Consider the following 26357-nt stretch of genomic DNA (forward strand, 5'->3'; position numbering starts at 1 on the left):
CTACTGATCTTGACAGATTTTGTCACAAACCTCTGTCAGATAAAGGATTAATGAGTCAGGCAGAATAGACTAACATATTCAACTAAACAACCCCACTGCTCCTGCACTCTGATACTAGGCGATGGACCCCTGCAGCCCATTGCAATCCCACGTAACGTAAGTGCTACCTTCGCCTTACTAAAAGGGAGCACCCAAATGTTTGGATTTTACCTTCACCTAGGCCACAGTCTTCAGCGTCAATGGACAAGCCACAAACTCCTTTGTGTTTACTAAACACGTTCCGCATCCAGAAGACACGGTGCACAATCCAGTCTCTCATCAATGCAGAAGTGAGGACTTCTCTCAGAGTAATAAAGGCAATGCCATTTATCCATGCTGAGGAGCGAGCTGGAATAACAAGGTGGATGGAGACACGCTAATTGCCACTAGTGCGATCACAAGTGAGGCTTAATTTAGTGTCTAGGCAGATACTAAACACGGCTGTGGCTCAAGAAGCAGAGCAGTCGCCCACCAATCGGAAGGTCGTTGGTTGGATTTCTGATTCCCCTGCAGTCTAAACGTCAGCGTATGCGTGTGTATGAATGGTTATTGCATGGTAGCCTCTGTCACCAGTGTGTGAATGGGTGAATGTTTACTTGTGTTGTAAAGTGGTCGCTAAGACCAGAAAGGCGCTATATAAGTACAGTCAATTTACCATTCATTGATAGCGTGCATTGTATGCTTTGGGATGCATCTGTGAGTTTTGTGGACCGCAGAGTCTGATTTGCTGCTGTTTTACACTGTAAAACAATGTAATTGCTGTTTTCTTTGTACTCATCACAAGTTGATTTAAGCTTCTCCACTTTGTGGAGCGATAGCTTAGCTGCTGTGTTAGCTCAGCCGCTGTGTTAGCTTAGCTGCTGTGTGAGCATGCAATAAGGCGCATTTTTTATCAAGGAAGGATGACTAGTGGAAGGTGATTGAGCCTGAGTTCCTTCACCAGCAGCTGAGTGATAGAAAGGCTAGTATTGTGTGTCTCTCCATGGCCATTTCCTCCTCCCTGCTGGGCTCTGAGCGTTAGTTCTTTCTCCCTCTCTCTCTCTTTCTACCACACACACACACACACACACACACACACACACACACACACACACACACACACCTACGCACATCCACACATACCTCTGGTTAACAGATCACTTGGAGTTAACTTTGTCTCCAAGCCATTGTTCACTCAGACATGTGTGTCGTAGTAGCACATACACCTGAATTAAAACAATGGCATGGGGTAGGTCGGCAGGCACGGTTTGACCATTGTCTTGTTCCAGTCTTGCGGTCCCCAGCATGACGTACGTGTCCGCCATTTTAAGCCCATGCGTGACATGAACCCCACAAGATCATCTCAGCCATCTTGTTTTCTATCTCTCTCTTTCTCTTTCTCTCTCACACACTCACATCCACACATGAATCCCCGGCTGCATTTCGAGCTACCCTTGAGCAAGATATTGACATATTTTTAAGACTTTTCTATTATATAAATACTTCATCTGTTTTCAACCTTAAGCATTTAAACCTTTAGAACTTTTAGATAAAAGCAGTGCAGACCATTTTAACTTTACAAGTATAGTGCAGTGTGTGGCACTGACATTCACTAAATGGGACAAACACTCTGGAATGCCAAGACAGAATATTCCAGGGTAGCTTTTTTTCCACAGGCAGAGCTGCCAGGCAGGAATCAGGTGGGCTCTGCCTTGGTTTATAAGTGTTGGGGCAAAAAGTGGATACAGACGGTGAAACCAGAGAGCAACATTTGTTGGTGAACACATACATTCACTTGAAACACAACTGCAATGATGCCAAAACTTTAGCTCATGTAATTGACAGAGGTGGGAATTGTGGAGTCATCAAGTCATCTCCATGCCATGTATTTGTTCTGCTCAGTCACTGAACCAGGTGCATTCACTAATTAGCTCACCTTCCTGACTGAAGAGCTGTGCTGATTGGACTCAGCTGGTTTAGTGCATGAACAGAACAAATACATGGCATGGAGATGACTTGATGACTCCACAATTCCCACCTCTGGTAATTGATATGGATGGACAGAGGAGGGGGAGGTGACACTGACCACAGATTATAGGAAGCTGAGTAAATGAAGAAAACGAACATGTGCTCACATCTACCCAGTTTAACCATAAACTGTGAATTACATTGCTTTTTTTTCTCATAAGATTATTGTTGAGTTGAGCTGCAGGCCACGCCCATCTCTGCCTGAGTGCATCAGGTTTGGGTGTGTCTCCAAGCTGTAGGCAGCTGATTGAGGGCACCAGGTGAAGACGATCTGGAAATCAGGGGGTTTGGAGGCACTCACTCACAGGACAATGAGGTGTGAGCAATGTGTGAGAGAAATGGTTGGGGAGTCTGGACTTGGGAAAAGGAGACTGCAGGACTAAAGCTTGGTTCAAAGAAGGAAGAAGGAGCCGGTGAGCTTTCAGTTATGTGTCTGTGCTGCTTGCATTGGGGTTGTGGGCTGTGAACTAATTATGTGATGAAATTCAGGTTAAAATGTAAAGTATCGAATAAGTTATGTGATTAAAATGCAAGTTAAAATGTTATAGTTAATATCACGTGGGTTGAAAGCACAGTTAATAAGGTGGTGTATTTTTAAAAAGTATTCAAGCTAAAAGTAATTTGATAAAGAATGATGTGTGTATTTACGTGAGTTAAAAGCTGACAAAGTTTGTAAGGTTAAAATCATCATTAGATAGTGCTTTAAAATGTATTTAATTCATTTTGGGGGTTTAAGTATGGGGTGTTTCCACTTATTTTCAAGATTGATTTGTAGTACCTTTTTAAAAATGAAGTAGTTGATTTTGGGTTATGTTGATTGATTATGGATTCTTGGGTTACATTTTTCTTGACCTTCTATTTGTGTTTGTGTTTAAGGTTTTTCACCTGTTATTGGCCTTGGCAACTTTCAAATAAAAGAAAGAAAGCTGAATCTTGGTCATTGAGTGAATTCCAGTCCAATCTTCTGAAGCAAGCCGCCTTTTCAAGTGGGGGGAGCTGCAGTTTAAACCTCACAAGAGTGAGGGCCACTTGACAATTCTAGCGTTATTAATGAAAATTTCAATAATTTTCTGTTAACATTATGAGAATAGTTTAATTCTCATACCATTATGGCATTACTACGTGAAATTGGTTACCTTGAGAGGCAGCTGTCAGGCTTCAAGGAAGCACTTGTGGCCAAACACACAGTGGTTTGGACCCTTTAATGTCAATAATGCACAGGCGTCTCTCCCTGCTGATACTGAGCAGAGGCACCAGCATTGCCCAGGTGGGGTTCAGGTGTGATGAGCAGCGAAACAACTGTTCATTTGAACCTATATGGTGGCTCCTTAAGAGGTTAACATAGCTGCTTCTAGCAGGCCCACCGGGACAACTTGGCACATCAGGTTATGAAATTAAAACTTAATTGTTGAAATATTACAAATTTTAAAGGATTACTTTATTTCTTTCTTACCTTTTATAACTTTATTCTTTTGACACATTCTTCTTTAGACTTAATCCGTATTGTTTATCCTTTTACCTTTTTTGGTAACAATACAACTTCATTATCATAGTAATATCACTTTTTACTCCCTTTTTGTTTTCCACCGGCTGCTGCGTTGTGTTCATCACGCCACAGAGTGTCCCAAAGCAGCTCTCTCTGTTTATGATAATCTGTCAGCACAGTTTATGTTCTCACTGTTAAGATAAGTGGCAGCACGATGAATTGTGTGTGCCATCTCTCTCCTAGCCAAGCCTTTAGAGCTCAGTGTGCACTCAGTGCTACAGCACCCTGCTGAAAAAATAGAGCTCAACCCCAAACAGAAGCTTCAGCAGAGCACCAGCGTGGTTTGCACTAAAACCCCTAACTAGACAGAGATGGAATGAGCTCAGAGATGGTGATAGACTACACCCATTGTGGCAATAAATAGGCTCAATAAAAAGAGCACGGGACCACAGTGGTGTTTTCTATTTGGTTTCCATGGCAATGTGGGCTTGAGCTCAGGAGGCTGCACCAGAAAAAGAACCCGAGGCAGAGTTTGTGGTTAAAAGCAGGATGGATGTCCTAGGTGATTATATTCACTAAACAGAGACAACGGGGACAAAGACTTGAGGCTGTATTGGGACAGGATAAACAGATAGACAGGGACTGATGGAGTGGAGTGCAGAGCTGTTGGGGACTCAGTGCTGTTTCACAGACCACCACGATGAACGCTCCTTATCTCTATCTGGACTGTTAACAGCTTCTCTCAGCCAGTTTCTGACTGCAAATATGTTGACAACATGAGGTTAAAAGTTGTGCTAATATTAGTCGGTAGAATACTCCAGAAACACTGTTTGAGTGAATCAATGCTCAGAGACGTCTCCTGCTGCTAGTAAGATTCTTGATGAACTTCATTTGACCAAATAAGGGCCCACTGATAGAGCTGTAAACTCCTGCCTCCCCTCCCCAACCTGATTCAAACCAGCTCTCCATAAACACACTTTATATCCACTAAATTGCCTCTCTGCTCTTTCAGACCTGCATGAATGGATACAAGTCTCATCTGTGACATGAAAGGAAGATGTAATCTCTACCTCAGGGTTTTAGTCATCACTATTTTGCTTCTTAACCCTCAAAGACCTAGACAGCAGCTTAAAATAGCAATTGTTCTAAAATGTTTATTACATTTTGAACATCTAATCCTATCCATATGCTTTAAAAACTCATGTGGAGTGGAGTTTATTAGCTTTTCAGCCGTATTACACATCTTCTTTGGGAATTCAGGGGCTCCACAGGGAACATGATTACGCCATCACAGTCTGCAGCATTGATTCATCAAGGTAACCCCCGTAACTTCAGTTAACTGTTATCGGTTAACCAATGGCCTTGATGATATTTCTGACCAGTTATGCATGTCGGTCTATACTATAAACCATCCAGTCCCAAACTTAAGAATGACATGGCCAAAATTGAAATCCGAAATTCTTCTAGGGCCCAGCCACACCTTTAATCACAACTCTGATCCCATCATCGATGCAACGTAAGATACGCGCTGATGTCAGAGTCTGTTCCCTGGTCCCTGTTTTTTCAGTTTCAGTTTCGATTATTTTTTTAATATAAATATTCAAATCATATCATAATATTTTATGGTAATTTCACACTTCATTTCAAAATTGAACATTAAAAATGTATTATTTATCGTAAATGATCTCTCGCAGCCTACGTGCAGAACCTACCCATCCACACTTTGAGAAGACACACTGTCTGCTAATGGCTTCACTAGGGCAGTGTAGAAATGTAATTCAAAACCTCAGCAGTATAAAATTCTTAGGCACTGTACACACACATGTTTCTCATTTTGTTATCATAGGGCATCTGATAACAGTGGACGCAGCCTCCTTACAAGACCAAGAGCAGGCGGTTCTTGTCAGTCCAGTTCTGGACCAGCAGGAGTGGAGCTGTGTGAGGCTGGTCTACCAGATCGCTGGTCAGGGTTCTCTGCAGCTCCACCTCAGGCCAGATGGGGATAACTTTGACTATTGGATCTGGACTGCCAGCAAAGCCTCTGACAGCTGGCTCATTGCTAGTGTGGACCTACCCAACACCACAATCCCCTACCAGGTGGGTATGGCTGTACAGACCATAATCACAGTGATCCATTTTTTAAGATGATGTCACTTTTAACTCTGGCTGTGTTGTTAAATTTGTTAAAACCCACCCACTCTGGGATAGGAATATGCTCCAGTCCAGATTATTTGTCAACTATTAAATGAATTGCCAACTATTTTGATAGTGGATTAATCATATTGACCATTTTCTTAGTTTAAGTCAAAATTCTCTGATTCCAGCTTCTTACATGTGAATATTTTTATGGTGTCTTTCCTCCTCTATGACAGTAAACTGAATATCTTTGGGTTTTAGACAGAACAAGACATTTAAAGACTTCGTCTTTGGCTTTGAGAAACACTAATCAACATTTTCACCATTTCCAGACATATTATAGACACTAACAACTAATCAATTAATTGATAGAATAATCAATGGATTAATCAGCAATGAAAATATATGCTTATTCTGAATTTGATGTCAGCAACGCTTTTCAAACAAGTTGGGACAGGAGCAACAAAAGACGGGGAAAGTTGTGGAATGCTCCAAAAACACCTGTTTGGATCATTCCACAGGTAAACAGGTTTATTGGTAACGGGTGAGAGTATCATGATTGGGTATGAACGGGGCATCCTGGAAAGGCTCAGTCATTGACAAGCAAGGATGGGCGAGGTTCAAAAAACTGCATGGGCAAATAGTCCAACAGTTAAAGAACAATGTTTCTCAAGGCACAATTGCAAGAATCTTATCTCACCAGCTACAATCCATAATAGCATCAAAAGATTCAGAGAACATAGAGAAATCACACACTGTATGGGTTTTTGAGCAACATATGCTAACATCCAGATGACAAGACGATGCCAAGTCATATTCTGCATGAGTTACAACAGTGTGGCTTTATAGTAAAAGAGTGCAAGTACTTGACTGGTCTGCCAGACCTGTCTCCCATTGACAGTGTGTTATGAAGCTCAAAATATGACAGCAGAGACCCCAGGCTGTTGAGCAACAGAGGACATACATCAAGCAGGAATGGGAAACACTCTCAGTTCTTAAATGATCACTGAGTGTTGTGAAAAGACAGGGCAATGTAACACAGCAGTGAACCTGCTCCTGTCCCACCTTTCTGGAACATGTTGCTGGTATCAGAATTTCACTCAGTAGTAAATATGCATGATTTTTCATCCATGCATTATTCCCTGACAAACAAACAAAAATGTTGAAAAACGCCCTATCTCACAATGTTCAAGAAAGTGAGAGAAAAGTTTATGTGGTGTATCCCGGGCTTCCATCCAAGTTCTGTGGAAATCTGCTCTGTAGTTTTTGTGTAATCCTGCCGGCAACCAACCAACTAACGAACAAACAGACAGGGGTGAAATCATAACCTTCTTGGCCCAGACCAAGTAAAAACAATGAACATGATCAGTTTGAATGTTAAATATTCTGTCTTTGTACTGCATTCAACTGAACATTGGTTGACATGGATTTGTAAATCAGTGCATTCTGTTCTTAAGTTTTACATGACGTCCCAACTTTCGTGGAATGTGGTTGTATTTGTAATGTACTAATATGTATTAGCTTTGCTTACTAATCTAAATTTAAAGACCGCTTACCATCCTTAAATATAGAGTAAGTTTGAGGCCAAGGCCCACAAGTACTTCACAGGAGGTAATGATGTCATCGAAGCCACTTTCTAAATTTAAGTTTAGCTTCCTTATTGTTAACCAGAGCAGTGACCTTACCATAACAGTATTCTTTGGAAGGAGCCATTGTTAAAATGAATATACAAAACCTGAGAAAGAATAAGCGGTATAACGTGGTATTAACTCTGTCATGGACACAGATTGTGTGGTTGTTCCACATGCCATGCTGAGTTATGAGGGAACAGTATATAGGTTCCGTTTATAGGCTAACTGCACAGTTATCTCAAATGACTTCATTCTGGCTGCAGACCAGTGTTTATAGCTCTAGATTTAGACCTTGTATTAGTGGTCAGTGTGCTCTGATGCACTGACTGTAAGGGCTGTCTGTGTCTGGGCACATATGAATACATTTACAGTTTGTAGGTTACTCAGAGGTTATTCCCTGGATTGCAGTAGCAGGCCAATATTTCAAACTTAGAGGGCAATTCCATTTTAAAGACAAGTGAGGTGTTATTTTGATATGACTTGGGATGTGCAATGTCATCATCTGACATTGCACATAATGGGGCGCGATATTATGTATGATGTGACGTAAAGGGTGCACTGATTGTGCGATTCTGGGGACGACGGCTTGTTTATTCAGTTTAAGAATACATCAAATAAATATTTTTGAGCTTGTAATATTATCACATTCATATTTTAAACGTAACCTGAGTTAGAATTTCTTTTCTAAAGCTACACAGTAGGCTTATTTTTTATTATACTATTTTCATCCCACAAGGGGAAATTCTTTTTGTTTATTACACACCCACACACAGTGTATAGAGGAGAATGAGTGAAAGGGCTGCCACATGCAACGGCGCCCAACGAGCAATGTTAGGGGTCGGTGCCTTGCTCAAGGGCACCTCGGCAATGCCCAGGATGTGAACCAGTATTCTCCATTACTAGTCCACATCATACTTTTTTGGTCCGAGGGGGGACTTGAACTGGCCATCTTTGATTCCCCAAGCCAAGTCCCTATGGACTGACCTATTGCCACCCCAAATCCTCAACTTATCAACTTGTTAGCCAGCCTGTTGCTTCAGGACAGACGGTCAGAAAATGTCTCCAATCATACCAGGACATCGCCTAGAGGACATCAAAGACCAAATGCCTTTATTGCAGGATGGAGCATCTACCTATTGGAACTGTCACCAGTTTCACATCATCAGACACCCAGAGCTCATCAAGAAGTGGGAGCTGTTTTCTCAGGACAACAGGACCTTGGACGTCGGGGTTCTGTGGCCTGTCTGATAACCCACACTTATAGCTCTTCAAATCACTGTGCCTGTTAAAGAAACAGTGTATCTATACATGGATGTATGTAATACTGAGCACCACCTTTTTAAATCTGTAAACCTCAACCTCTTAATAGACTTTGATAAGATAACATGTAAGTTCAATTAAAGTTGGATAATTGAGAGACACAGGGAGGAGTGAAGTGTCTTCTCTGATGACATCACACGCCACCTCCTAGTCTAAAGACTCCTTTAAAGAAAGGATGATGCGTTGGTTGTTCTTAGCCTCTGGACGCTACCTGGAACACGCCTCTGCTGGCTTAACCCCAAACAGAACTGTCCACCAGAAGCCTGCTTCACCTTTGTGTCCTGACCCGACAAAAGTCAAGACTGAAGCAACTGAAGCCTGCCTGCACCCTGTTCAAAAGGGTCCATGACACCAGAAAGAGAGAGAGATACAGATGACTGCCTAGCCTGGAACTAGATGCAGACAAACGACCGATGCAACACTGCTTCATCTTCCAACCGCTCCTCCGTCCCTGCAGCCTCGTCAGGTATAACAACCTTTCCAAGGGTTGAATACGGCTGATGGCTTACAGGTTCAATAAGTGGAGGCTATGATAGGAAAATACTAAGTTCAAACTTAGATTTTCTGGTATCTTCTTGGTTACTCTTAATACTCTGTGCTTGCATCGAACAAAGCTGAGTCTGTTTTAAGGTTCCCTCCATTGAGGTTCTACTGTGTTGCTGAACACAGCTACAGATCAGTCACTGGACTAGACCAAATCATATTTCTGACATGCTTTTTCCATATGAATCTAACTGAACACTCTGGTCAACAGAAGAACAAAGGGAAGCTGCATTTTGTCGATATGCTACGCAATGATGTGTTGATTTTGGCATTATGCAATGTTAATCTAATCTGGTGTAATATGAAATAAGCAGCAAATAAGTGACATTAGTAATGTTGCTGGCTGCTTTCTTTTCTTCACAGATTTTGCTGGAGGGTCGACCTGAACACGGCTCAGGGAACAGCGTGGCCATCTTTGAAATTCACATTGTTCCTGGTTACTGCATAGGTCAGTGTCAACGTCATGTTGAGTCAGACGTTTGTAACATGTTATAATAACCATCATTAATAGATGGTACATTTATAGTTCATTAAACTTTAGTTAATTGTTAACAAACAATAAATGCTTCATAACCCGTCATTAAGCAATTGTTTATTATGAAGTTGCAACCAATATTTATAATACTTTGTAAGTGGTTCATAGATACTGTGTAATTCATCTATATGAATTATTTGGATGGTCACTGTAAAGTTGAAACGGATGATTATAAACCTTAACAGTCTTCATAAATGGTTTATTGTTTGTCAACAGTAAAATAATTATTAACTAAAGTTGAATTAACTATATATATATATATATATATATATATATATATATATATATATATATATATATATATATATATTATATGTATATGTGTATATATATATATATATATATATATATATGTATGTGTTATAAATTCCCAAATGTTTTTCAAGTTTGATAAATAGTCTGATGTTGAACTGTATTTATTTTGTAAACTGTATTATAAAATGAATAATATTGTCTGTGCTGTTCCTGTTACAAGAGTGTAATTTTGAGGAGCATCACCTGTGTGGCTACAGTAACAGCTGGAACCCAAATGTCAACTGGTACGTTGGGGGGAGTGTGCCGAGAGAGGCGGAGTCTAACCTGGTGAACTACACCCACAACAACCAGAGAGGTATCTGCACACACACACACACCCTCCTTGTTTTCATAACTTCTGGGGACATAACAGACTTACTTATCCTAAGGGTCCCATACACCAGGCAGACAGTCAGGCATGGGGCAGACAGTCAGGCATGGGACAGACAGTCGGGACTGTTGGGAAGCTTCTGTGGCTCGAGTCTTTGCAATGCGTCCTGCACCATTTGCACTAGTCGGCCCTTGTCAGCAGCTTTTTCAGTGTACTGAACAAGTACAGCTGGTGATGGAGCCTGTTGTTGAGACAAAACACTCTAATTGTCTTTGCATCGAAGGGAATCAATGTAAGAGAAGAGAAACTAAAAGGAAGGGGACAACCCCTCGAGCCTGTTAGTGTCATATCCATGATTTCAACTGTTTAGTGCAGTTTCTCCTTATTTTTTTGTCTTTGCCTCTTCGCCGGTAACATTTGCAGCTTTTTATCCGACAAATTCTTGATAAGAAATGTCTATATAAGTGAGAGTGGTGTGAAGGTTGTTTTATCATTAACAATGGTTTGCAGTCCTGAGTCTCCTGGTTTCCCTTTATGAATTATGAATATATTCTACTGTTACCTGGTGGTATGGAGAGACATTTCCTTTCACGCAGGCACAGATTGTACACAGATTATTATTTATGGGTGCTCACAAAGCTGTTCTATCCCACACCATGTGAAGGCTCCTGGTTTTGCGACCCCACAAATAAATCATTTAAAAAAAGAAAACAACCACAAAGATGTTAAATCATTGATTGATTGATCATAGCTACACTGCACTACGTTAACACAGAGAATGACAGTTGCAGACAGACAGTAAGATGCATCTGATACATGAGTACATTCTATAGACAGTGTTGTGTAGACTCACTATACTTTATTACAATCATGTCAAAGCTAGTCATGAAGCATTATACAATTAAACCTAAAATTAAATAAAATTTCAGCTCATTGTCTGAACTTAAAGGGGCACTATGCATTTTTTAGAGAAGAAATTCAAATTTCTAATATTTTCAATATTGATGTTAATAGTACAAACTCAGAAATGTTTATTTTTCATAAGTAAAATAACAAGCTGTTCTCAGAGTCACAGCTTTCTCTTCTGATTCAAATTTCTTCCCCAAAACTACATAGCTAACTTTAACTAGGACCCTGCTGTCAAATTCTTCATATTTAAATTCGGAAACCCATCAGTTACAATAGATAACAAGCAACTCCATTTCAAATCATCAAATGTCCAGAGAAAATGTCAAAGCAGCACTGCAGCATAAACCACCACCACCTCTGTTTCTATGATCGGCGTGTTGCAAACTCCCCAAACACAAACGGCTAAATAAAGAGCCATATTCCACCAGTCACTGGTGTGGTTAGGTGTTTATGTCTGTAGCTCCCAACTGGTTATTATGGTGCAGAATGTTGTACAGTACTGAGGTCTGACTTCTGTGCCTGACATCTGCATTCTCCTCACCATACGATGAAACATAGGAACAGTTTGGACTCGTGGCTGCAACATAACATGGCTGATTAGACTGTAGATGTATTGCCAGTACCGATACATCTGTAGACTTCTCCCTCCCTGTAGACAGCTGCCTCTGGGTCTTCATACAGAGCACTGAAGATAACTGACTGATTTTTAACATCATGTCAAATATTCCTGCTTTATTCCAGTTCTATGATGACAGTGTTGACAGCTGTCCCCCTATGATAACAACGACGATGATGATGATGATAATGATGATGATAATAATAATAATGATAATAATAATAATAATATCGATAATAATGATAAAATACTACTTAAGCTGTTCCGTTGGTTGTGTTTCTGTCTGCTGACAGCAGGACTTAAACTTTACTCTTTCATAACATTTTTGTGAATGAAACTTCCCCACAGATGGAGCAGAATGGGCTTAGTCGTGGAGCCCAACTGATACAGCGGTTGGCTGATATCATGGGCTGATATCGGCCTGTCACATATGTATCAGTAGTGGCTTTTTGTTGTTTGATATTTGCCAGTATTAAAACTGTTTTCTTTTTTGGAGGTAATAAGGCAGAAAAGATGCTCGGGGTAATGTATTATTATTAAACTCCCAGTGTTTTAGTGCACTAATGTCATTTCAGACAAAAAAGTTTGTTATTAACTGCCTCCATTACCTCTTTTTCACAAGTGTGCATTAGAGGGATCAATGCAAAAAAGGTGATTATCAGCTGATATATGGAAAAAGGAATATTTTACAACCTTGTATTGTTATTGGATCAGTCGGGCTCTAGTCAGTTGTGCTTTACACCCATCATGAACAGGTGGTGTGTATGAGCAGTTGTGTGACAAGCTTGTGCAATTAAGCGGCTTTGTATCATGGACAAAATGAAGTGATGTTTAAGATACGAGTACCAAAATATTGCTGCATAATGTCTAATGTTAAATTATCCACAGTTTAGAGCCCTGCAGCAGTTTGATTGTTGTGAAGTTCTGTAATATTTGGTTTGTCTTGACATTGAGGACCTCTCTATAAGATGCCTCACTGGACCTGTTGTCATCAGTGAATTGTATTACTGTTGTCTCTCTTGCTGTTTTACCTTTAATACTCTGTTTAGCACTGTCAGGGTACAGCAAGGTTCATTTATCTTCATTTTACAACACACAGTTTACAGTGAAATGTCAGTTGTAGCCCCCTTATGCACGTAGAACACAGATATTTAAATGAGAATACAGTAAAATACAATAAAAATGAAACAAAACAATGTATATATTTATATATACTCACACACATATACTTATTTACATGTAGTAGTACGGAAGATATGTGGAAAAAGTTTCATAAAAGCATGAAACTTGGCACACTTGTATAGTTTAGTGCCCTGAACATCTTCAGAGATGGAGCCATCGCAAAAACCCCATGTGGCGGCCATTTTACTTTCCGCCATATCTGAATTATTTTTTTTGCATTACTGAACCAAACATGGTAACACAGAAAAGGTGATGTCTACCTCTATGTTCTGATGGTCACGGATTACAATGATACTGTATGCTACATCATACATTGTTCAGGTGACCAGTGCATGCTGAATTCTGTTACATTCAAACACATTTTTTTGCGTATCTTCTGGACTATATATCTATAAACATATATACTCAAAGTATTTACAGCATGTGCAATGACAGTATAAAGTTCTGTGACATTTACATTATTAATAGCGGAGTGTGGAGGATGAAGTGAGGAGCGGCTCTGTAGTCTGTTGTTATGACAGTGGATACTTCTGTATCACTTGGCAGACAGCAGCAGGTTAGACAGGGTATGGCTGGGATGGGTGTGAGCTTGGGTACCAATGATGTTTCTGGGCTATAGAGACCTTCCTCTCCTGGGCTGTGAACATCCCATGGCAGTTTATGGTGCTCTGAGTCAGAATGCTTTCTATTGCTATCACTGTAAAAGCTAGCAAGAACATTGTGCAGTTATTTAGCCTTCCTAATGTTCCCTAAGAAATACAGTTGTTCTGAGCTGTTGTCCCGGCTCTCCTCCCCCTCTCCCTGAGGTAGTCCAACTGCCTTCAGTGGTGTTTGTTCTAGGCTGGTCTGGCTGGGTTGTCAGAAAATGTGGTGCACAGTGATTGTCTCATGGTCCGTTGCACTAAATCCAATCCCTGCACGTCCTTTCCTGATGTTCAGGAGTGATTTGTCATAGGAAATATTTGCTTCTTCAATAACAAAAATGAAGCAAAGTTTAAGGGAGCTACTTATCTACCAACAGTAGTGGTAATGTCCTGCATTAAAATAATCTTAAACTTGAATCAGGCAAACATTCCTGGCCATGACACAACCTATGTGGGTCACAAAATATTCCCACTTCAGTTCAGTTGGAAATAACCAGGATCCAGCTGCATATATATAGTTGCAGAGAGCGAGGCTTTGTAGTCTGACAGTCAGTTTACTTGGATTGATGGTTCTGGAGGCAGAATCTGTAATCAGGAAGGTGTGCTGGCCTGTGAAATGAGCAGCTGTATTGTTTGGTTAGAATGAAGCCCTGCATGTTTGAACCTCTGTGGCTCTTGGTTATATATCTCTGCTTTATGTGCTTTAAAGCAACATACAGAACCCAATGCTCATTATAGTCTGTAAAGAACACATCTGTTTAATCTGTTTAATCTAACACTGATGGAGGTGTATGAGAATCACTGTCATCCTAACAGTCCATTAGTAAATGTCTTTGTCATTAGCACAGCCTTATGGAAACTTGGAAACTCACAAGTGTCCCATAAATGTGACTGTAACAGCTCATAACTGTGAACCCTCAGCTCATCTATGTATATCTTCCACTGCTGCAGGCCACCACATGTATGTGGACTCTGTGTATGCCAAGCACTTCCAGGAAGTGGCCAAGCTGACCTCACCCATGACGACGGTGCCCATGGCCGGATGCCTGTCCTTCAACTACCACAGAGACCAGGAGAGGGGAAACGTCTTCTCAGTTTTCACCCGAGACCAGCTGGGCCACTATGAGGAGATCTGGAGGCCAGAGGTGTATGCTACGACCGGCTGGACTCTGGTGGGCGTTGACATCAAGGCCCCACACCCCCTGGAGGTGGGTACTGGAGCTAGTATGCACAATCATAGCAAGCAGGTCAGCGTCATCTGATGATTGGATTGAAAAAAACGAATAATTACGAATTTAATTCTAGTTATTACAAATCCAGTCTTTTTTTTTGTAGCTTTGGCGATCATATCTATCAGTTATAATTATAATGTTTGGCTGAGATCATTCCAAAGAACTCCAGTGGGTGAAGAAACACAAGCACTCAGACAGTCAGACAGGTTGTAATCAAACCAAAGGTTATCAAGATGATCTAAATCAAGAAAACAATCCAGTAGCTGTGGCTGCCGCAGGCCTCTCATAAGCCCATCCAACCATTTCATTTGGACAGGCTGCCTGTCTGTCTACCTATGTCAGGAAACCAAATATTAATATGTAGGATTTCTGCATTCAAATGTCTAAAAATGTCTACACCTTTATTTTATATTTTGTCGGGTGGTATTCTTTCATTATCTCAAATGTTTCTAACAGTGTTAAAATCTAGAGAAATCAGTCATTTTATTCAAGGTAACCATGTGTTTAACTTCCAGGAGAGTGAGGAAGAAAGTCTGTGAATTTGATGAAATATTGTGAATCAAAACGTTGGTACATTTCTGTCTGAGTCAGGTATAGATAGACTGAAGGACAACAACTTCCAAAACAGACACACAGTCAGCTAAAAGGACAACAAAGCTTACAGCAGCTTTAATCATTTAATGTTGATTGCAGGGTAAGGAATCGCTTTGATCTGTAACTCTGTGACAGTACTGCAGAGTTGTGTAATACTGTGAGTAAGCTAGTGCTAGTGGATTCTAACCCCTTCTCATTTTCTTTGTCATGAACTTATTGTTTGAAGTGTCTCTGTTTTATTATTCTAGCGTGTGTTCAGACACATCAGTCCGGGCGGATATTGCCTTTGTTTAATTTCTTATTCATCTTATGCTGCTGAAAGATCACATGTTTCCTAATACCATGAAAGAAAAAACATATGGTCCTCGTCGCTCTCAGTGTTGTGTTGTGTGCAGCTGAGCAGACAGACTCATTCACTCACGCTCTCACTCCTCTGTGGCTTTCCACTGAATTTTCAAATGTGTATTCTTACTGTGTCTCTCCTGTTTCCTTTCCGTGTGCTTTCAGCCAGAACCCCTCCCACAGCCTGCTGCTTTCTCTGTGGAAAGAAGCTTGCGTAACGTTAGTAACTGGGTCGGTTCCTTGTCTAGCCGAGCCAAAAGTGGTACAGAGCTTTTCCATCAAGCAGCGCTGAGCTGACTATTCCATGTTCTTGAATTTACACTGATGTCACTGTCTGGCTTCCACAGCTGTCTCATCCATCCGTATATGTCATGCTCTCACAAGATGTCTTTAACAGTTCACAGAGCATATTCTCAGGATTAATGGGCCTAAGTCATAAACTCTTCATTAGCCATCTGTTAATGGTTGCTGTTTATGTCTCTGTGTGTTACCAGGTGGTGTTTGAAGTGGCTTTCAACAGTGCCAGAGGTGGATACGTGGCGATAGATGACATCTCCTTTTCCCCTGAGTTCTGCCACACTGACACAGGTTAGAAGAGTAATGTAGATCTGAGGTTCAGGGTAACCACAAGCACAGACTGCTCTGTATCTCAGTCCTGGTCCTGTTTGGCTGTTTGAAGTGTCACTTGTCGCCACTAGAAGCTGACATGTAAATTACACCTCACAAAGCAAAAGTGTTCAATTTATGGAAGCGCATACAAACTATGCTGTTATTAGTATCAGAGTGAGGAAGTGTAGGCTCATAGATTGTCAACAGTTGAAGGCAGAGCAAAGATTAAGGAAGGAAGGAAACATGTAGAGATTTTTAAACACAGAAAAAGAAGAGTGAGAAAAATCAGAATGCAGAGGAAACTGAAGGATGAGGAGGAGAGCTGAAGGAATTTAAGAAAAATGCAATAAAAAGCAGGGCCAGGGAGAAAGTAAGAGGGAGGACAGGAGGGAAAGAAAAGATGACAGGAGAGAGAAAAGAGCAAGAACAATAGTTGAGTCAGGCGCCCGACATAGTAGAGTGATTGTTATGTTCACTCTCACAGTGTTAACCTCACTGTGAGGTTAGGTTAGCTTCAGTGGGTTTAGATCTGGGTTTGTCTGACAGGCCTTTGTGCTTTATGAGGTCATTCACTGTAGAAGTGTTCCTCTTGTTGAATAAAGGCCTTTGTCATTTTTCATCCCATAAAAAACATTACGCATTAAGCCCTTGCACACTGAGTCAAATGTGTTGGTTAGTCATTTTGTTGTAAATTCACAATAGGAGCCAACATGGAGTCATGAAGCAGTGAAGAGGATTCTGTAGTCACTTCTTGAACAAAGATAAAGAAAATACTGGGTCCATCCAATCCTGAAAACAAGACAAGAGCCGGGAGAGTTTGACCTGCTGATAAAGGAGCTGCAGAATTATCCTGATCACTTCCATGTGTGTTTCAAGATGTCACTGGTCCAGTTTATACACTGCTAGCTGTACTGGAACCACACGTTAAAAAGACGTCCTCCCATTTCTGCAAACCAGCTGATCTTGAACAGTGGCGGGCAGTTTGTCTAAACTATAAACACACACACACACACTACATCACATCCCATCATGTCATGAATGTGTGTGCTATTTTCACTTGGATCAACAGATAATCGTAACCAAAACTGTAATGATGGACCAAAGTTTCTGAGTCAGTGTGTAAACACGATTGACATGAGGTCCTACTTGTTTTTAAATGTGCGGCAGTTTTGATGAACAAAGGCCTTAAAGGTTGTCTTCAAAGTTCCATATTAATCTTCATACATGCGCCTCGTTACGTCATTGTGAAGAAATTCGGCCTTGCATGTCTGTAAAAGTCATGATGACATTATGTGTAGGTCAGATGTGTACAGTATACTTCTCTTCCAATAGCACTAAACTCTGAACTGAATGTTGTCACATTTATGTAGATACTACAGCAACACAAGGCCCAATACACACAGTAGTTATGCCTGTAAATCAAAAAGCACCCTGGACAAGTTGCCAGTTCATCACAGGAATATAATATTCATAATTATGTTTTTCATTAGTGTATAATCACCTGAAACTTAGAATGGTTGTGTTTCTGTTTCCTCTGAATGAGCCTTTTATTTCTACAGAGGCAGCAGGGCCTCCTCATCAACCCAAACACTGACAGCCACTGTGGGTGAGGCTGAGGCGATGGACGTTTTGTTGGTTGTAATCTTTTACCCCACCGTTAGATGCCACTAAATCCTACACACTGGTCCTGTAACATGCTCCAAATCTCTGCACTGAACACAATTAAAGTGACAGTGCCCGACTCACCAAACTCGTGTTAGCACAGCAAATAAGTTCAGTACAAAGATGATGTTTAATATTCAATATTTGACTCCCAGAACTAATGACAGTTTTGCACACTGCTACATATGACTTCCTCTCAACATGAACATGTGCATGTTCATGCCTTTATATGGTGTTATAACTGTGAAAGATATTAAACCACAACACCCTTTTGATCCAGCAGTCTAACCATAATCCTCCATTCATATTTCAGATGCACAATGTACAATACTCATATTTGGAGATGCTGTGTTTTGTGTTTCAGAGCCGACCTTTGACCCCTCTATAGCCAACTGTGACTTTGAGAATGGGCTTTGTTTGTACTATCAGGAGAGAGCAGAGAGCACAGTGTGGAACAGACGGTCTGTCAAGCCTAATGCCTACAGGACAGGAGACCACACCACAGGAACAGGTGAGTCACACTGCACAGGCTCCAACAGCAGATTCTGTGTGTGTGTGTGTGTGTGTTCGTTCTCTGTCAGGCATTTTGTCTCTCCTGCACAGTGAGCTCTCTTATTGATAGCTGTCACATGATTTATATACGGAGAGACAATGAAAGGAAAGGATGGCTGAAGTAGCCAAAAACTATACTCGGAAACAAGTACTCAAGTAGAAGTAAAGGTGGTCATCAATTACTTTAGTACAAAAGTTTTTGTCAATGAAAAAAATAAATTACCATGAATACTTGTGCTTCCTAAACAGACAGACTGATATCCCTGGAGTTTAACTGACTTGGTGTTATACTTTGACAGTAAAGTGTTTCCTTAATTTTTTTGAGCGGTGTAATTTAGCTCCACGGCTAACTAAGCTATGTGATATCAGCATTTGGTCACCACAGCCAAAGAGTAAAGTGAGGAGCAGTAAGTGGTTATGCTGCCCTCTATAGGTTTGGTGCTACCATTGAGTTCTGGTCGTTCCTCACAGATTACACCATTTAACTTTGATCAATTCAGTATAGATATCAAGTCCCAGTTCCCATCATAGACAGCTGCAGGTCTTGTCAGAGCCTCCTACATACAGGTCTGTTCAGTCACATGAAGACAATAAGAGTAGACAAGTTGTTAAAGGAGCAAAAAGCGAAATCATTTCACCGCTAGGTTTGCTGTTGAGCACTGCCTGTAGACCAAAACAAAGTGTGCCATTAGCCACACCTCCCTCTGCCTCTGCTCGACAATGACAAATGACAATGACAATATTTCCTTCTTAGCAACGACTTTTTAGCAAACCCCCAGCTGGATCGGAGGTTCAGTGATCAAGTTGTTAGAGCTGGTAGAAGCACTGCATAGCTGTGAGTTGCTCCAGTTGCCGATCGCAGCTGACTGCTATCGGCTGATTGGGCTAGAGCCATGGCCGGATCCTGGCTAGTGCTAGCACCGGGAGCTAATGCTAACGTTCCTACTCTTCTCCGTGAGTGAGACCGATGTTTCAGCCTGGTGTGACAGCCCGTGAGCCCCCCAGGTTGTCCGCCAGGCAAAATTTTACAATGCTAATTGAAATGTTAGCTGCCTGTCGGGCTACTCACCAAACACAACCGTAACGCCTGACCCATTGCTGAGGACCGAGCTGGTAACAACTCCAGCTCCGGACATTAACCCATGCTACATACTCATGCAATATAGCGGCAAGTGTGTAAAGTTACTGTAACACAGACAATAAAACAGACATTTGACTTTATGGTGTTACTTGCCTGTCAAGAAAAAGAAGAGCCAGCTCCGAGTCCGACTGTAGCCCCTTTAGCTCTCGTAGCTCCCTCCACCTCGGAAACGCCAGGCCAATGTTAATTCTGGTTTTATCCCTTTCTTTATCGGACAATTTCTTTGCCAATGACCGTGTTTTTTTTTTTTTAGTCTGCTCCTGCTCGTCTTCATTGGAAGGTTTTGTTCCGCTGTCTGCCATTGCAGTTCGAAAATGCTGCCGCTGCCGCTGCCGCTGCCGCTGTCACTACTCACTGGCTGTCGCGTTTTACAGGGAGGGAGGAGGCGGAGTTTCACATGAACGCACATGAACGCGCGGCCGGACCGGCTTGTAAAGATGAGGCTGGAGATCAACACAGAGAGCGGGTGTGTGACGTCATCCTATACTCCAGATGAAATTACACCTCTCGTTCTCCATGTAGCGATTTTTTAATTCCTTCAGTCTTAAATAATGCATTTCCGCTTATTGCTCCTTTAAATCAGTCTCTTATTTTGAAAATGACTCATATCATTTGACTCATTTAGGCTAATTAGGAGATAATGCTGTGATGTTTTATGTGTTCACTTCTTCACTTCTCTGGTTGAAACACTATCAGTCATGTCCTCATGAAATGTAGGAAGTTTGTCTTTTTTTGTTTGGCTTCTACTTCATCAGGTAAACATGGTTAAACACACTCTGCTCTGCGCTCACACACCATCAGCTTGACTATTTACATTACGGTGGAAAGCAGCAGTAGAGGTAGTTCTCAAGCATAATATACTGTGTGTATTAAACTTAGCATGACGTTACACACTTCTTTGTGTTAGCTCAGTGTCAGCATGGTTCTCTGATGTACTGACCTGAGACCAGCGCTGCACTGTGCACTACTAATTAACCTGTGAACATTAGCTGCTATTTGAACACTTCTGCTACTGTAGTTTCAACCATCATGCTGCTCTGAAGAGACATTTTAAGGATTGACCAGATGTGTTAAACTCCTTAATGTAGTTCAAGTTGTACATGATCATTATCCACATATTTCTTTTTCTCCAAAAATAGCAAACCTACAGTAAACTTGTCATTTATCAACATGGGTACATAGTGGAGATATACTGTATACATCACTTCCTGATGATGGACAGGGCATTTTACTTACTACAGCGTGTACCATTGTAGTTAAAGGTAAACTATTCAGGACGGAGGTAGAGCTGGTTGGTCGCTGGTTCGATTCCCCCCAAATTGCTCCTGATGAGCAGGTTGGCACTTGCTCTGCCATCAGTGTATGAATGTGTGTGTGAATGTGACAAGCGTTGTAAAGCACTTTGAGCGGTCATTGACTGGTCCATATACCATTCAAAGCTGAGCCCTCCTAGAGGGAATCAGAGAAATGGTCTGTTACTTTTGTTTTGTTTGATTGTTTCACCAGTTACATTCAGAAGCACAAATAAACATATCTCTGCACAACTGTCCACATTTAGTTTGAATGCAGCCATTCTGCTGTCTGATCTGCCTGTGTGCATGTGTAGCTCGGTTCTGCCCTCAGTCAAACAGACACACAGACCTGCAATCAATCAATCAATTTATTATTTAAAGTGCAAAATCACCATGGTACATGGTCTCAATACACTTTACAGTAAAAACAAGTACAATAATAACAGACAATAAAAATAAATAAAACAATAGTAAAACACCAGAGGAAAATGATAAAATTAGTTAGTATAAACCAAAGTATTGGGTAAAAAGGTATGTTTTAAGATGAGACTTAAAAATTGCAGTGGATGTAGCGTCTCTGATATCTTGTGGGAGGCCATTCCATAAGAGGAGCACGGTAAGAGAAGGCCCTACCACCAGCTGACTTTTTACTGAAATATGGGATGACCAGGAGGTTCGAACCAAGAGAACAAAGAGGACGTGACGGAGTGTAGGGAGTGAGTAGTTCAGTTAAATACAGTGGTGCAAGTCCATTCAAGACCTTATAAGTTAAAAGAAGAACCTTTAAAATCAGCTCTAGCCTGAATGGGCAGCCAATGTAAAGATGCCAGGACAGGAGTTATGTGGCAAAATTTACCTGTTTTCGTTAAAAGTCTAGCGGCTGAGTTTTGTACAAGCTGGAGACTCCTGGTAGTGCAGATGGGGAGGCCGGAAACTAATCGGGAGGACACAAGGGCATGGAGAACCACCTCGGCGCTACGCAGGGATAGAGAAGGGCGGATTTTGGCAATATTCCGCAGGTGAAAGAAAGCTGTTTTGGTGATTTCTTTGATGTGGGACTGAAAAGTCAGGGTTGGATCAAAAATAACAGAGGTTTCTGATATGAGTGCTTTCAGAGATAAAACAACCGTCAATATTGAGACCAAGACCCTCGGATAAGTATTTATAATTATTAGGCTTGATCACCAGCAGATCAGACTTAGTAGTATTAAGCATGAGAAAGTTGTGGCTCATCCAGATCTTGATTTGATTTACACGTTTCCAGATTTTGTATTTGAGAGGGGTCATTAGGCTGCAGTGGAATGTATAGTTGTGTGTCATCGGCATAGAAATGGAACTGTATACCGTATTCACCAATTATTCTACCCAGAGGAAGCATGTAAATACAAAACAGAGGGCTCAGGACAGACCCCTGGGGCACACCAGCGATAGCTGTAGAGCATTCGGACAAGGAGTTATTAAAACTAACGCATTGTGTTCTGCTAGATAAGTAGGACTGGAACCATGAGAGCGCCAGCCCATGAACACCAACGCCCAATGTTCCAGTCGGTGTAGAAGCACATAATGATCTACAGTATCGAAGGCCAAACTTAAATCAAGAAGCAAAAGTAAGGAAGCTGATCCAGAGTCAGCAGTAACAAGTAGGTCATTAACTACTCTAGTTAGGGCAGTCTCAGTAGAGTGACAAGAGCGGAAACCAGATTGTAATTTTTCAAAGAGATTGTTGGCAGAAAGGTGGGCAGTCAGTTGATCAGCAACAACTCTCAAGTATTTTGGAGAAAAAGGGGAGAGTGGAGACAGGTCGATAATTAGCAAGAACCAGAGGATCACTATTGGGTTTCTTGAGGAGTGGTTTAATGATAGCAGCTCTATATACATCCGCAACAGCAGAGGAGAGAGACGAGACAGCAGTGTAACCTACAGCTACATCCCAATTCCCTTATTTGTCATTTCCTTGCTCCTCGATCCATGTTTGAACCAGAAGTCGTTCTTGTTCGGCATCTTGCGGCCCGTCCCAAAGCTCTTTATTGGACTAAGGAGCGATTTCTGAGGAGCGATGAGCAAGGACATATGAAGGCAGCCTTCACGGAAGCTTTTTTACTGGCTGACACAGTAAAAAGATAGTTAGTGGATAACAGTTATTGATTGGACGCTGCAGTTGATCCGGCTGATCTTATACATTATATCATCACTGGAGTTTCATATGGAGTGAAGACAGATAACAGATTAAACTTCAGTGTCACCATCAAGTTTTATATGTTGTTCGTTTTCTGATTCAGCAGCGAGTTAAAATGTGTCAGCCTGACTGTAGGAGAACTAAAGGACCACAAACAACTGTCTTCATTTATGAGAAACATTTTTCTTTTCATGGTCTGTTTTAAACATGGGCTGATCATTCCTGAGCGTCAGGTTTTAGTTGTATCATTTCAATCGAAACTGAAACATTTAGCTTAAAAATTATTTCCAGTGTTCAAATGACAGCACAATCACATTCTGAGTTATTGAATCATTATTATTATTATTATTATTATTAATAATATTATTTTTATTATCACAAACAGACTATCAATGAATAATGAGGCAAATGATGAAAAAATAATATAAACATTGTGCAAGTTGAAATGGTTCCTGTGCCTCTGAGCAGACACAGCACACAGTATAAATACACAGGTCGCAGTATAAATACACAGATCGCAGAATAAATACACAGTACACAGTATAAATACACAGGTCGCAGTATAAATACACAGTGCACAGTATAAATACACAGGCTGCAGTATAAATACACAGTATAAATACACAGCACACAGTATAAATACACAGGGCGCAGTATAAATACGCAGTACACAGTATAAATACACAGTATGCAGTATGAATATACAGTTTGTAGAATAAATACATAAATACAGCTTACAAAGATTAACATTGTGATTAATATCAGATGAGTAGCTGCTGGGAGAAATAAAACATCTCATTAATGAGGAAAACATGACATTACATGCACCAGCAGCTGAGACAATCCATTAAGAGAGCTGGGCCCAATTACTCACCTCAGTGTAACTTAATTGATTATTTAAATCTCTTGACAATTAAAAAAATATATAGATAATGTTTACATCTCTACATGCATTTTGATGAGAGGCTTTGTGCATTGGCTTTTAAAGTCAACTGTTAAAGCCGATTAGCAGCTGATCCTGCCATCATCAGAAACGGACGCAGCTTCACGTGACGCTTCAGAGGAAAGGATGTCTCATTTCTCTTGAAACATATTTCCTTGTTTCCTCTCTCCTCCCACGGTTTTCTTGTGCCTCTCCACAAATTCTCCGTGGGAGGGACTAAGACGCAAGGAAAAGACGCATGTGGGAAACATGGATGCATTTCAGGGAATTGGGTTATTCCCCTGGTTGCAACGTTTTTATAGAGTCAGACCACACGCTGTTATTGGCTCGTAGCTTTACAGCCACTGTTCAAAGGTTTACCCCGAGAAATGTCCTGAACACAGTAGTAACAGAGTTCAGGGTCTCTGCAGATACAGATACCTGTAGTGGGTGATAAGTGATGATTGAGAAGGATTCATTTATACCCTGTTTTTTTTGTTTTGTTTGTGTTTTAGAAAAAGTCTGCATGTAATGTCTTGTTGAACTAACATTACCACGCTCGTTCTTAATTTGTTCTTTGTCGTATCATTCCTAGGTGGTTTCCTCCTGGCAAACACTCCTTTTACTTCAAAGCCTGGTTATATGGGTAGGCTTCATGGTCCTTTATTACCGGGGAACTACAAATACTGTGTGAGGTTCTACTACCTGCTTCATGGGTTTAGAAAAGTAGACAACGCTCTGGTTCTTTACATCTATGACGAGAACAATGTGGCCCAGGAGAAGGTGTGGAGCCTGGCTGACACTTCCAGGGCTGTGTGGACTGAGGTGGAGATCACCTACATGAAGCCAATGCTTTCCAAGGTATAATGCACTACATGGATGACCCATGGGGAGGTTGATGTTTTTGAATGACCTGAATGGAAGAATGGAAAGACAGGCCAATGGATGGATGGATGGATGGATGAGAGATGAGTAAAGGGAATGATGAATGGACTGTAATGATGACTGGAATAATGGTTGAGGAGCAGTATTCAGTCTTTTTTTCTCTGTTTCACAGTTAGTGTTTGTCAGCATATGTAAGAACTTCTGGGATTGTGGCCTAGTAGCTATCGATGACATCACTGTGAGGCTGGGCGACTGTCAAATCACAGCAGGTAAAAGACTCACAAAGAAATGTGCCCACAACTATTGTTGATGTCGCCTTGAACTTCTATATTACTATATTGTTTTCTTAGATCAGGTCACTATACCACAAGAAGTTCACTACCAGAATGCACAGATGAATAACTGAACCACAGGGCACCAAGGGCTCTGAATGATCTAAGAAACTAAATAACTCTCTAAATGCAGAACGAATGGGAGAACAGGAAGCTGCGTTGAGGTCTCCAATGCATCAGCCCACAGTGTCTTAAAGGTCCCATATTCTGCTTGTTTTCAGGGTCATCATTTATTTTGGATGTCTACTAGTAAAAAGGTTTACATGCTTTAATGTTCAAAAAACACATTATTATATCACATCATACTGTCCATTGCTGCAGCACCTCTATTCACCCTCTGCCTGAACGCTCTGTTCTAGTGTCTGTCTCTTTGAGGCCCCTGTGCCAAAAATCCCACTGTGCTGATTGGTCAGATGATTTTATTTATTTTAAAGACCTAATCAAAAATGTCATCAAGTAATCCATGACAATTCAAAGAAAATATCCCTGCCAGCCTGGAGCCTCACCAGTATGCTTTCAGGACCAACAGATCACCAGAGGGTGTCATATCTACTGCCCTTCACTCTTCACACACTAGGAGAATAAGAACAGCTACATCAGGATGCTGTTTACTTCAGCTCAGCATTCAACCGATCTCACCATGAAGCTGATAGGAAGACTAAACTCTCTAGAGTACCACACTCTGCAACTGGATATTGGACTTTCTCACAAGCAGACCCCAGAGAGTTTGGATTGGTAGTCACACCTTCGCGTTAGTGCTCTGCATGACACTCCCGAGGGTGGTTCACACTGTACACCCGTGACTGCTTCCAGGCATCAAGACAACTCTATTGTGAAGTATGCGGATAACACCACCATCATTGGCCACATTATAAACATTGATGAGGGTTCATATTGGGAGCAGAGTGGTGCACAGAGAACAACCTACTACTCAAAGTCAGCAAA

At 41.1% G+C, this 26357-nt stretch overlaps 1 protein-coding gene across 3 annotated transcripts in view; it reads left to right on the top strand.

Annotated features, from left to right (window-relative positions):
• The window catches only part of mamdc2a (MAM domain containing 2a), a 40556-nt gene that overhangs the window by 6126 nt on the left and 8073 nt on the right, over window positions 1-26357 (top strand). For 2 of the 3 annotated variants that reach the window (XM_084360340.1, XM_084360342.1), the window contains exons 3-10: window positions 5379-5629; window positions 9526-9610; window positions 10173-10307; window positions 14625-14881; window positions 16336-16429; window positions 18477-18623; window positions 24791-25056; window positions 25253-25349. In XM_084360340.1, the coding sequence (XP_084216466.1) occupies window positions 5379-5629; window positions 9526-9610; window positions 10173-10307; window positions 14625-14881; window positions 16336-16429; window positions 18477-18623; window positions 24791-25056; window positions 25253-25349 (1332 nt within the window). Of the gene's footprint in view, window positions 1-2314; window positions 2460-5378; window positions 5630-9525; window positions 9611-10172; window positions 10308-14624; window positions 14882-16335; window positions 16430-18476; window positions 18624-24790; window positions 25057-25252; window positions 25350-26357 lie in introns of those variants that run through there. The other variant, XM_084360341.1, reaches the window with a different exon arrangement.

Source organism: Pagrus pagrus (genome assembly GCF_965226575.1).
Source record: "Pagrus pagrus genome assembly, chromosome: 8".
In the NCBI taxonomy this organism is placed as follows: domain Eukaryota; kingdom Metazoa; phylum Chordata; class Actinopteri; order Spariformes; family Sparidae; genus Pagrus; species Pagrus pagrus.